The 12511-nt window shown below is 31.2% G+C and overlaps 1 protein-coding gene across 2 annotated transcripts; it reads right to left on the bottom strand.

Moving 5' to 3' along the window:
• Positions 1 to 3129: 3129 nt before the first annotated feature.
• On the bottom strand, positions 3130 to 11564 carry LOC107793550 (protein PIN-LIKES 7). 2 transcript variants are annotated; one of them, XM_016615926.2, is made up of 11 exons: positions 11226 to 11564; positions 8049 to 8310; positions 7647 to 7726; positions 7391 to 7515; positions 7056 to 7177; positions 6464 to 6676; positions 5761 to 5871; positions 5545 to 5645; positions 5024 to 5076; positions 3711 to 3896; positions 3130 to 3579 (listed from the first exon to the last, which is right to left on the bottom strand). In XM_016615926.2, the coding sequence occupies exons 2-11, from the start codon at positions 8181 to 8183 to the stop codon at positions 3455 to 3457; spliced, it is 1251 nt and encodes a 416-aa protein (XP_016471412.1). In that variant the 5' UTR covers positions 8184 to 8310; positions 11226 to 11564; the 3' UTR covers positions 3130 to 3454. The 2 variants fall into 2 exon arrangements, with proteins under 2 accessions (XP_016471412.1, XP_016471413.1); XM_016615927.2 differs by lacking the exon at positions 11226 to 11564 and adding an exon at positions 8447 to 8691.
• Positions 11565 to 12511: the final 947 nt, after the last annotated feature.

Genomic DNA, 12511 nt, shown 5'->3' on the forward strand with positions numbered 1-12511 from the left:
ATAAATAAAATATTACGTTTTAGAGGTATATAACACATATTGAACATCATTTGTCATAATTTTTTTTTCACTTCTTTTAAATTTAAATACCTTTAAAAAAATTTCTAATTTCGCCGCGAGTTGGCTACTTACACGGCAAATGTTGTTGCCTTCTATCCTAAACTTTTTTTTTGTTGTTGATAAAGATGCATAATGAATATGGGTCCATGAATGATAATGAGAAATAATATCTTTTTCTAGCATGTGGAAAAAGAACATCAATAATATTTGGAAGTCCCCTTCATTACAGAATTCATCAACAGATGGACTAATAAAAAATAAGCAGTCTCTATCTATATGATGTAGTAGTACCCCACGAGCTTTTATCTTCTTGTAATATATAATATAACAGTCTCATTTATTTCGACACGACAGATATGACAGATGGATTAAGAAAAAATAAGCTGTCTCAATCTATGATGTAGTAGTACCACACCAACTTTTGTCTTTCAATAACATACAATCAAATTTTTCCGTAACCATCTCATTTATTTCGACTGTTTTTAATTGTTATAGCAAAGTACTATTATAAAGAACATACATTTTAACATAATATAAGAAATTGGTTAAAAAATAATTTTGACGGTTATAATGAAGTAATGTTATAAATGATATGATTGTTATCAAGAAATTTGACTTTATGTATCCCTAAAAAATACAAGAAAAGGGGAAATTTTTTACTTCATTTATTTAAATATTCTTGAATCATAAGTTTTTTTTTCCTGGCGCGGACATCACTATTATTTTAAAAAACCTACTAAATTATAATGAAGAGTGATAATTACCATGATGTCTGGTAACGTGAAAATGGAAAACCAACTTTAATTTAGTTAATTTCTTGTTGGTTCTTTTTTTTATTCTTATCTACTTTTGTGGTGGGTAAGCTTGTTGCATCTCTTAAGTAAACATTTCTTTCTCGTTTGTGAATGAATGGAGATATTTCCCTTTTACCTGTAGAATTTCGTCGGTGATTGAGAAAAAGCTTTACATTGATTAGCAAGGTGTATTTCAAGTTTCAAATACCAATATCGCCAAATTAAAAATGCAAGATGATTATTTTTATCTGTTTAAATTTTAATAAACAGAATTATTCTAGGCGATTTTAATAATTAGTTGAAGTACGCAATAACGGATTCAGCTAGCTAGTTCTTCAAAATGGGCATGTTAATAATTAATAAATCTGACAAAACATCAGCAAATGATAGTAAATTCAATATGCTTCAACAGAATTAAACATGCTAAATGCTCACTGCACATATTAAACGAGCTTTTCTTAAAATTCGTTTAGTGTCATTTTCCCTATTTTTAATGAAGAACCGGCTATTTTAAAGAAAATTTTACCTCCTATAGCAAAAGTATACACCCTATTTATTATAAACTAAAATTATTTTAAAATATTATTTTCTATAGCTACCTTTTATATTTTATAGCAAAATAAGTATTTTATGGTATATACATGAAATAAGGCATGAAATACGCTATTTATGTTTTTCTTCTCTCTTAGACAACTGGACATACCTATTTTTAAGGGATTGCCGTTACTGTATTCATGAATACATGGCGCGAATACATGTGAATATATGCGCGTACAACTGTATTCATGAATACAGTAGCACAAATATATGTGAATACATGAGCGTACAACTGGACTGCCCTGATTTTAGGCGTTTTTTGCTGTTGTATTCATGAATACATGACGCGAATACATGCGCGTACAGCTGGACTGCCCTGATTTTAGGCGTTTTTTACCGCTGTATTCATGAATACAGCAGTGCGAATACATGTGAATACATGCGCGTATAACTGGATTGTCCTGATTTTAGGTATTTTTTTACTGTTATATTCATGAATACATGGCGCGAATACATGTGAATACATGCGCGTACAACTAGATTGCCCTGATTTTAAGCGCTTTTTGTTGTATTCATGAATACATCAGTGCGAATACATGTGAATACACTACCGTAACAACTGAATAGTAGCTATAGGAAGTAATTATGTATATGGTAGCTATAGGAAATTAATAGCCACTAAACAATAGTGATTTCTGAAAAATCCTCTATTTTAAACTATTTTATGCAAATGTCTGTTATATTTCAACAAGTGAATTTTTACGGGCCTAAGGTAGGTATTGATTGGGCTTTAGTTGTGATGTTTAAGCCCAGGCCCATTAGTACTCATGCAGTGGGTTCTCTCTCTTGGATTCATATGATAATTGCAAACCTCTTAGTTATTACATCTGCCTGTATGCTTGACTTTAAATGGTGATAAAAAAAGTGATTGATTGGTAGAAAAGCAACAATAGAAGATTAACTAGAAAGCTCAATAGAGATTTAAATGGGGTGGGTGTCTGAACAAAGTCTTATATGAAAAGTAGAAAAGAAAAATAAGCTAATTATAAGGAGTTTGGATATTTTTAGGGGTTGTTTGGTTTGAAGACAAGTTTATATTGTGATTTGTTATCCTGTATTATTTCTTATTGATTATTTGGTACATTGTATTAAACTTGGGATGATCAATTTTACTGCTTTATCGTGGGATTACTATTCCACTCTCTAGCAGGTATAAGTTATCTCAGTACTATTTTTAATCTTGAGATAGCTTATCCTAAGATTAGCAACCAAACAAGGGATAAAACAATACAAAATTTTTATCCGAGGATTATTTTTTCTTATCCATCATACCAAACTACCCCTTAATAGTGTGAGACTTTTCGAAAAAAACCGTATAAGCTTGGCCCAAAACGAACAATATCACATCATATCAAAAGTATTTTTAGGCCATAGTAACCCAACACAATAGTGGACCTGAAATATTTAGTAATGTTGATCTAGGGAAGAAAAATCAGAAATAACCAGATGTACAATTGATAATTGAAAAATAACCACAATTTCAAAAGTAATTGAAATTTAGTCGATTGTTCATATAAAGATAAAATCTGACAAAAGCACCCTTAAAAGTCCGAAAAACTCCAGCATAATATGCTAGAGTTCAAATTTTTTATATATGAGATTCCAGCATAATGTGCTGAAATTTCATATTGAGATGGGTTCATATATATTTGGCTATATGGCTATATGGCTATATATATTTTGTCAAAGTAATATGGCTATATATATATTTTCCATCCATATAAGCACAATCTGAAAGGAGACAATATTACTTGACAAAAAATCGAAGCTAAAATCAAAAATAAGGAGGGAAAAAAACAAAAAGAATTATAGCACACACTAGCACTATATCTATGAATGGATGAAATATTTCTAATACCTAGTTCCATATGGTATATTTCACATTTTTTACCCACATTTAGATGTATATGATAATATGAAAATTACTTCAAAGCACCCCATTTTTGCAAGAGGGGAACAAAAGGGATCTGTTTTCATCTTCGTCTTCGATCTTGTGACATTAATTAGGACAAGAGCCACATGAATACGGTGGACCAAATAGTGAGTGCAAATGCTGCAACCAAATAAGTCCACAAGAAAAGGACTGAACACTCTTCTTGTGCTACGTCAAATAGTTGCGTCATTGTTCCTGCACCAGTATATATATCGCCATAATCATAATATATCAGTTCATCGTTCTCAACAGTTAATCGAAAATAAGACAGATAACTTGCTACAACATGTTAAATTTACACTTAATTAAGAGCATTTGAAGTGTACCGATATTCATGGCGGGTGGCAATGTGTATTGAATCATTAATACAAATTTGTAAAGGGGATCTGCTGCAAGAAATCCTAGTTTGCCAGCTCCTTTAAGAACTAGAATTCCTACTAGAGGACTGAATATATACCGCACACATACAACTGTTATTATGATCATTGGTTTCACTTTTGCCTTCCTCAATCCTGTCAAGTTGGCAATGCAGAAGTTAACTTCTCACTGTCTCAAAAGAAAGATCTGAGAACTAGGACAAGACAATGTAAAATATTTTTAGATTATTCGTATTGTTTAAAAGATAACTATATGTAATTGTTCATAAAAAAATGGATTAGTAACATAGAAGCTAAGGCAGGTTACATGTTACAATATGTTACGATACACCGGCAATGTAAGAATTACTTATATTGTTAATATAGTCTGCGGGTGTCAAATGGGCGGGTTGGGCTGATTTTGGGCGGGTCAAAATGGATTGAGTCAATAAATGGGCTGGTCAAAAGTTACTTGGGCCGAGATGGACTATGTCAAGATGGACTAAAATTTGGGTAATAGCCTAACCCACCAAACTCTTATCAAGCTTTAATTAATGTATATTATTTTCTTCTGAACTATTTACTTATAAAATAAGATTTTTTTCCTTTTGTTATGGTCATATATGACATATTAAGCAAAAAATAATAATTTTAAAGATATTTTAGTAAAGTTGATCATTGTTTAATTTGGACTAAAAATCAGCCCAACTTTAAATGGGCTAAGATGCGCTGGGTCAAGATGGACTGAGTTTAACAAATGGACGGGTCAATGACCGACCCAACCTTGGACGGGTTGGACGGGTCAAATAGATTTGAGCTCAAACTGCCACCCTTAGTGTATAAGTTAAAACACTAACGAGCTTTAAATTTTATCCACTGACAGTGTGAAGGATCTTTTACACTATCAAGTCACCTAAAAGATAATAATATATAACTATCCATAAATGGTTAGATTAGTAACCTGAAAATAATGACATGTTACTTGGTAAAACATGTTAAAATAAGGACAGTCTGGTGCACTAAGCTCTCGCTGTGCACAGGGTCTGGAGAAGGGCCGGATCACAAGGGTCTATCGTACGCAACTTTACCAGTTACGCCAAGATTCCCCTTCAAATGTTTTATGCTTGAAGTCGTTGGTGTATACAAGTTAAACTCTTAGACTTATAGCACAAATTATATACTCCTAAGAGATATTCCTACGATATGACTACCTCATAAAAATGCTAGCTAAAATATCATTACTTTCAGTTAAGCATCAGGACAAGAAATGACATCAGTATTACCTTGGGTGAGGTTTCCTCCTAGTATAAGAGTGATACATGGAATGGTCCCATCCCTGGCATTGAGAGGAAGGTGAGATGTCAATTTCACAGAAAACAAGAATGTAATGAAGCAAGAGTTTGAATATTAGTTACTATTAATCTTATTTAAAATGTAAATCACATTAGAGAGGTCACACGGGTTCAAGCCGTAAAAACAGCTTCTCGCAGAAATACAGGGTAAGACTGCGTACAAAAGATATTTGTGGTCCGATCCTTCTCCGGACCCTGCGCATAGCAGGAGCTTAGTGCACCGGGCTACCCTTTTAGCTTGCCAAATTTGCTATTTTTTATTCAGTATACATAATTTATACACTGATTATACCTGATTATACATATATTACATATGAGTTATACATATATTATATATTCGTCGGTTAGTTTTAGTTTAAGTGGTTGTATGGACAGTTATTTAGGTTAATTCTTGCAAGAGTAAAATATTTGATTTTATCAACTTGAATAAAAGAATGGAGATTGAAACATACCCAAGTAATTTGACAGAGTCTTGGATAACTCTAAGGGGAGCAGCACTACCAATAATCAGGTTTTTCAACCATGTTACTGAACCAAATATAAGTCCAATAATCTGGATTTTACCAAGAAATGAAATGAAAAGAGTAATTATTATTTTTTATTCATCTTTGTAGGAACACTCCAAATGAAAATTAAAAACATTAAGTAAAATAAAAAACAGAACTTACTGCTGCAACTGTTGGAGGTGCCAATAGCTCCTCCACAATTTTGTGCAAAAATTTACTCCATGATAATACTTCCCCTTTCTTTGGTTCCATGTCTGCTTTTTCACATGTTTTCTGCAAGTTAACATTGATTGATGAATTAGAAATATGCTTTTTTCTTTTAATTTCATTACGATTACTGAACTTTAATCGCTGAAAAAAGACAGCTCGGTGTACAAAGTATCCCGTGTTCACGCAGAGTCCGGGGAAGGTCCGCACGCCAAGGAGTGTGATGTATACAGCCTACCCTAATGCAAGCATTAGTGACTGCTTCTATGGCTCGAACCCGTAACTTATAGGTCATACGGAAACAACTTTACAGTAGCTCCAAGACTCCCGTTCTGAACTTTAATCACTATGACAATAAAATCACAAAATCATTTTGAGCTACATAAAAGTAAATTGTATTTCACCCACTATAACAGTATACAAATATTTTTTTGTCACGTTATAGTTTAACTTTACATATTATAACAGTAAAGTCACAATATTTTACTAGTAAAATCACCTTGATGGGTAGATTTTGTCGTTAAAGAGGTTAAAATTTAGTGATTCTATTATTATGAGGATCCAATCTTCCTTTCAATTGCTTGCTTAACGACTATACTGTTATAGTGGATAAAGTTAAAGACGTAAAAGTAACGAAAATAAAGAATGGGAACTTTACAGTTTGATTTTCAGGGTCATATTTTGTTGGTGAAATGCTAACAACAAGATCATCTTGGGCAACTCCTTCAAGAAGGTGAGATTTCTCACTTGCATCAAAATCCTTATTTGGTTTCTTTAAGGCATCTTCCTCAGCTGCTTTTAGTGCTTTAAATTTCACAGATGAGCTTCTTATTAGGTGATATGTGTAAGTCCATATGTAGAAACCGCCAACCTTCAAAATCAAGAAAATTAATGGTTATAGAATTAGAAATAACTGATTTGCAGACCATAAATGCATGAATTTTACGTATTGTCATAAAACTTTGTTCATCATAACAGTACAATTATAATACTATTTCTTGTCACATTAAAATAAATAAATATTAAAGTTATAAAACTCTTTTTTATTATCACATTAAAATAATTGACATATATAGTTTAGTTACATTAGTGTCGGAAAAAGATAGTTGGATGACTTTACTGTTATATTTGATAAAGTTTAAAATTTAGTTTCTTTAATATGATAAAAGAATTATTTTGGTTAGAAAAATAAAAGTGACCAAACGTGAAATTAATAATCCAAGAAAAAAAAGTCTATTATAAGAACTTACTGCCATAGAGAAAGAGGCATAAGAGAGACCAACAGAAGCACAAATTCCATGATCACCAAACGGGCTACCTTTCTCCTTACAAATTGCTGGAATTACTATCAAAAGAAGGTTTCCCAAATTACCTGTTTGAAAATAATAAATTATTAGATGAGAAACTGGTAAAATATAAAGGTAAATGGTATAAGAAAGAACTAGAAGACTACTAAAAAAAGAATAATTCATTGTTAATCCTATTTAGCGATAGATTATCAAAAAATTCCGTTAGCTACAAGCGATTTAGCGTAACTAATTCTTTTGCGGTGGAAGAAGTTGCCAATAAATTGACAAATGTGTACCTGCTGAGCATGTAGCAATAATGAGTCCCTCTAAATGTAGCTCTGGCTTCAGTATTTTCACAACTAACCATCCAAGAATTCCTCCAACTAGAAATGTTAGCCCAATATTAATGGGCATAAACCACCTAACACACAATAATTAATTAAGAACTTTAGTGTATTAATATCAAACCTTGCTTTTTGACTAGTCTTAAACATGATCACCAAAGGAATAATATTAATATTGAATTAAAAGTTCAAATTTGTTAGTACGTACCATGAGATAATGTCGTCCAAGGTGACAGTCTTTGCCAAACTTGCAAACATTAAGGAAGGCGTAAATATCACGAACACTATCTACATCGAGACATATAAAATACAATCAGACCTCTTTATAACAGCTATCCTTTATAATAGTACTTCACTATAATGGTCAAATTTTCTTTGGAACTAATTTTTCATATTATATTATAATATATGTTCTCTACAACAACACTGCACAATAACATCCAAAAATATGGGAACAAATGAGACTGTTATAGCGAGATTTGAATTTATATAAAATTAAGAAATTGATGATATAGTAAAGTAAGTAGTAAATAGGAAGTCAATGCATGTACATATTCCATAAATAAATATTAAAGAAAATTAATACTTAGAAAATAAAGAAAATTCTTACTTTATTAAGAGATCTTCGGGCATCAGAGTGAAGAAGCTTGAGATAATCAGTGGCCATTAAAGCACCTAAAATACTTATGAGGAGTACTTGCAATATTGGCATGGATGCCACCTCAAATAATGTCCAAAACCCCATCTTTATTCTTGATATTCTTTTCTCTAATTAAATCTCAACAAAATTAATTGTAGTTAAAAAGAGCTGTAACTCCTTTTTGCACAATTTGATACTACTTGTAAACTCTAGTAGATTGTCTCAAAACATCCTGAAAGAGCCAGTAACAAGAAAAAGCAAGATAAAGTGAGTTCATATATGGAATAGCAAAAACTCAAAATTAAAGAAGAAAAATATAAAATCAGCAGATTCAGAATGAGTTTGATCAACGATTATCAGATATATACATCTTAATTTCAGTTGAATTCATAGAACTCGTCATAGATCCGCCTATATGTGCCAAGAAGATATACGTAGAACTCTCGTTTCGTCTGCAATAGGATCCTTTTCGTAGGTGCATATATATAAAAGCAAATTCAAATTTATTAGTAGCAGTTTTGTGTGTAATTTTTGTTTGTAGTGATTAATGTATATTTATATATATTGGGCTGATGTGAATATTTTTGGCCGAAAACTCATAAATTCTACCTTCAATCTACTCAGTAACAATTAATACAGTACTAGAAGTCACAACAGCAGTTGGAACCAATAATGAAGGTGAGGGTCCATACTTGTAGTTCATAATGATATAAATGTCATACCTGTCTATGTCACGCACTAGAGTCTATACCAACCATCTTTCTTACTACAATATTGTTTTGCTTTATCGCTAAGTGGTTGCTCAGTCGGTAAAAACACATTTACCCATGATCGTTAATTTTTGGGTTCAAATCACGCTGAAAACAAATATGAAAATACTATAGATTTTCTTAATTAGGAAGATGTTAAAAAGAAAAAAGAAAAAAAGATATCGCATGTGCAGAAGTTCGCTTTTCAAAACTTATTTTATTGGTGATTTAGTTTGGAAATCATCCGTTTTTCTGAAATTATTTTATTTGACCGAGTATTTGAAAGTTGAAGATCTGATTTCTGCTTGAATATAAGTTCTTATATTAAGAAAAGATTTGTTAATGAAACTTATTACTAGGAATTTCTTGAGCCGAGGGTCTATCAGAAACAACTTCTCTAACTTTATAAGGTAGGGATAAGATCTGCGTACACACTATCCTCTCCGAACTCTATTTATGGGATTAGACTGGGTATATTGTTGTTGTTACTTTTCAAACACATTTTTAACTTAAAAATACCAAAATATTAACCTACCAGTACCAATTTCATGCCTTAGCTGTCAGATACAACAAGAAACTAAAAGTGTGAAGAAATTCAATAAATTTGTGACCTTAATCAGAGCACTAAAGCCCAACCTCTCCTAAAACAAAGGAGTTAACCAACAACAACAACAACAAAAAGTAACATAAATATTTCAACATTAAATTCATTATACTATTAAAATTATGAGTTGAGATCTATTATTTACTAAAATTTCAATAGGTTTTTTTTATATTCTATGCTCCTTGTCGAAAATTATAAATTCAGATGAACTCATAGTCTGCCCCTGAGCCAATCACACAAGCTAAGAAGTTTCCACAAACTCATAGTCCTGGCTTTGGTGATAGTTATCACTATAACTTATCTCGCTGAATGTAACCTAATGGACAATGAAGTGATTGGAAGATTACAAGGTCGACCTCGATTTCTTTTCATTTTTCAAACTCAAAACTTCAGTGGACAGAGTTACCTAGTAGCTGTTATGGTGTCCCAATTTATAAAAAAAGCACAAAAAGACCACCCAAAAGAAGGGGAAACTTGTAGAAGAAATGAAATTAATGGTAATGAAACTTGACAGCAAGATTCAAGATCAAAGAAGATATTTGCCTTTTCCGGAAGTTATGCGATTAATTACAACAAAACAAAGTGAACTTTAAGTCAAACATTTTTATAGCAAGATGTCATTAATTTAGTATTTCTATTATACTAAAATTAATCTAGTTCATGTGCGGTCAACCAAGTTAATCTCAAAGAAACATTAAAAAAACAAACATAATTAGTACGTATATTGACAACTCATTTTCATGTGCAAGAGCACTCATTAGGGAAAAAAAAAAGGAATGAAAACTCAACGATTAAAGCTATTTCAAGTAACTTTATAATAGTCTATTTGACCAAGTTTTTAAAAATAATTTATTTTATCGAAAAATATTTTTTTCAAAAGTGCTTTTAAAAAAAATACTTTTGTTGAGAAAGAGTTTGTATTTGATTAATTAATTTGAAAGACACTTTTGAACAACAATTAAAATTTGATCAAGCTTTTAAAAAGCGTTTCTAAGTGTATTTTTTCAGAAGTGTTTACTTTATTTTTTTGCTTCTAAAAAATTGCTTCTGCTTTTACTCAAGAGCAAATTTTTTCCTTCTAGCAAAAGATTGGGCAAACACCTTAATTTTGGAATATTTGCACTTTTGTTTCAAAAAAAAAAAGCTTGTCCAAACAGGTTATAAAGCTAAGTAGAACTTAAGTTTTATATATATATATATATATATATATATATATATATGATATATTTCATTATGAATGAATTTTAATCCATAACAGCAGATTATTTTATTTTTATTAAATTATCTATATATTTTTATCATAAAAATTCACATGGAATCGCTTCATAAGTAATCTAAAATCTGGTTGAGTAAACACTTTTATATTGTTTGTGCCTGAAACTTAAACTTATATTAGGTGTCTATTATATCTGCTTCTTTTTCATGCATATAACCATTGCTAGAGAAGACTGATAAAACAACAGTGAATTAATACTTAAGAAAATCACAAACATGAAATTAATAATAAATGAATAATTAAGAGAGAACGAAATCCATTATTCTTAATTCAGAAATAAGTCAGCACTGCAATCTCATTCATAAAAACTTCTTAATTACAGCAAAAAGATAAGTCCAATGCATCAGAATTCGTCGTAATTTCACACAATTCACACAATCAACCAACCCCAAAAAAACAAAAGAAAATACAAAGGTAGAAGGAGACTAATTGAATACAAAAATTTAACACAGAGGCATTGGCAAGAGAATTAACATAAAAAATAAATAAATGAAAGAAAGGCGGCGAAGGAGCAAAACCTGGAATTAAGCATGGGTTTGATGCTGAGGCGGAGTTATAGTTCTTCCCAAAACTTATATTTGTATTAAAAATCCTACTTTATCAATTTAAAATATTAAAATTCAGAACTAATAAACTCAAAATATAAAATTAAATCCCACTCGAGAAAGAATAGAGTGAGACTCCAAAAGGTAGGAGAGAAATATTATTGCCAACTCTAGTCTGACCTTAAATAGGCGTGGTGTTAGCGTCCTGATATACTACGTTTTGCATCTGCAATTTTTTCATTTTTTTATTATTTTTGGGTTTCAGAATGGGAGAGTGCAATAATTGTTTTAACATAAGAAGCCGACTAATTAGTAGTTGTGCAATAGTGATGGAAATATATATACTTTTTTTTACATATAAGCCGACTAATCAGTAGTCGCGTATTAGTAGTGGGATTTGGAAAAATGCAAATATGATATTGAGAATCTTTTATATTAAGGTTTATCGTATTAAATAAAGACCGTAAAGTAAAGACAAGTATATAGAGAAACTGATATATTATTCAACTTCAAACTGATGTATATAATGAACTAAAAACTCTTCTATTTATGGAAGAAAAGGAAGCTGTTGTGTAAGCTGCTACTGCAAGCTGCTGTGTAAGCTGCTACTGCAAGTTGCTGTGTAAGCTGCTCAAGTTGTTGTGTAAACTGCTTGTAAGCTGTTACTGCAAGCTGTTGTGTAAGGTGCATGTAAGCTGCTATTGTACCAGATATAGATAATCTTCTACCAGTGGTAATATTTATCTATAACGGAGTACCGAAAGGATAAGCTTCTTCAAGAGGCTTATTTCTAATAAAGTACTAAATAGATAAACATATTTACGGCGTAGTCTCATATGGATAAGCTTTTTCAGGAAACTTCTTTCTAATGGAGTACTAAATGAGCATCCATAATATAATATATTTATAACACTCCCCCTTGGATGTTCATTAAAAGATAATGTGCCTCATTAAAACTTTACTAGGAAAATCCCCGTGGGAAAAAAATCTTATTGAAGGAAAAAGAGTACACATATTTAGTAATACGCAATGCTAGCTGCCTTATTAAAAACCTTATAAGGAAAACTCTATGGAAAAAAACCTTAGTAAGGAAAAAAAGAGTACATCGCGTATTTTACTCCCCCTGATGAAAATTTTGTTTCAAATATTTGAGTCTTTGCATTCCAATCTTGTATACCATCTTGTCAAAAGTTGAAGTTGGCAAAGATTTAGTGAATAAATCTGCCGGATTATCAATTGAACGGATTTGTTGCACATCA

The sequence above is a fragment of the Nicotiana tabacum genome, chromosome 14 (genome assembly GCF_000715075.1).
Source record: "Nicotiana tabacum cultivar K326 chromosome 14, ASM71507v2, whole genome shotgun sequence".
NCBI classification, from domain to species: Eukaryota; Viridiplantae; Streptophyta; class Magnoliopsida; order Solanales; family Solanaceae; genus Nicotiana; species Nicotiana tabacum.

What these genes read in the sequence shown, in the direction of transcription:
- LOC107793550 (XM_016615926.2), bottom strand. Translation starts at nt 8,183, where the DNA reads ATGGGGTTTTGGACATTATTTGAGGTGGCATCCATGCCAATATTGCAA. An exon ending in TATTGCTACATGCTCAGCAG is followed by an intron (nt 7,178 to 7,390) that starts GTACACATTTGT and finishes ATTTTCAAACAG; the next exon opens with GTAATTTGGGAAACCTTCTT. An exon ending in CACCTCCAACAGTTGCAGCA is followed by an intron (nt 5,646 to 5,760) that starts GTAAGTTCTGTT and finishes GGTAAAATCCAG; the next exon opens with ATTATTGGACTTATATTTGG.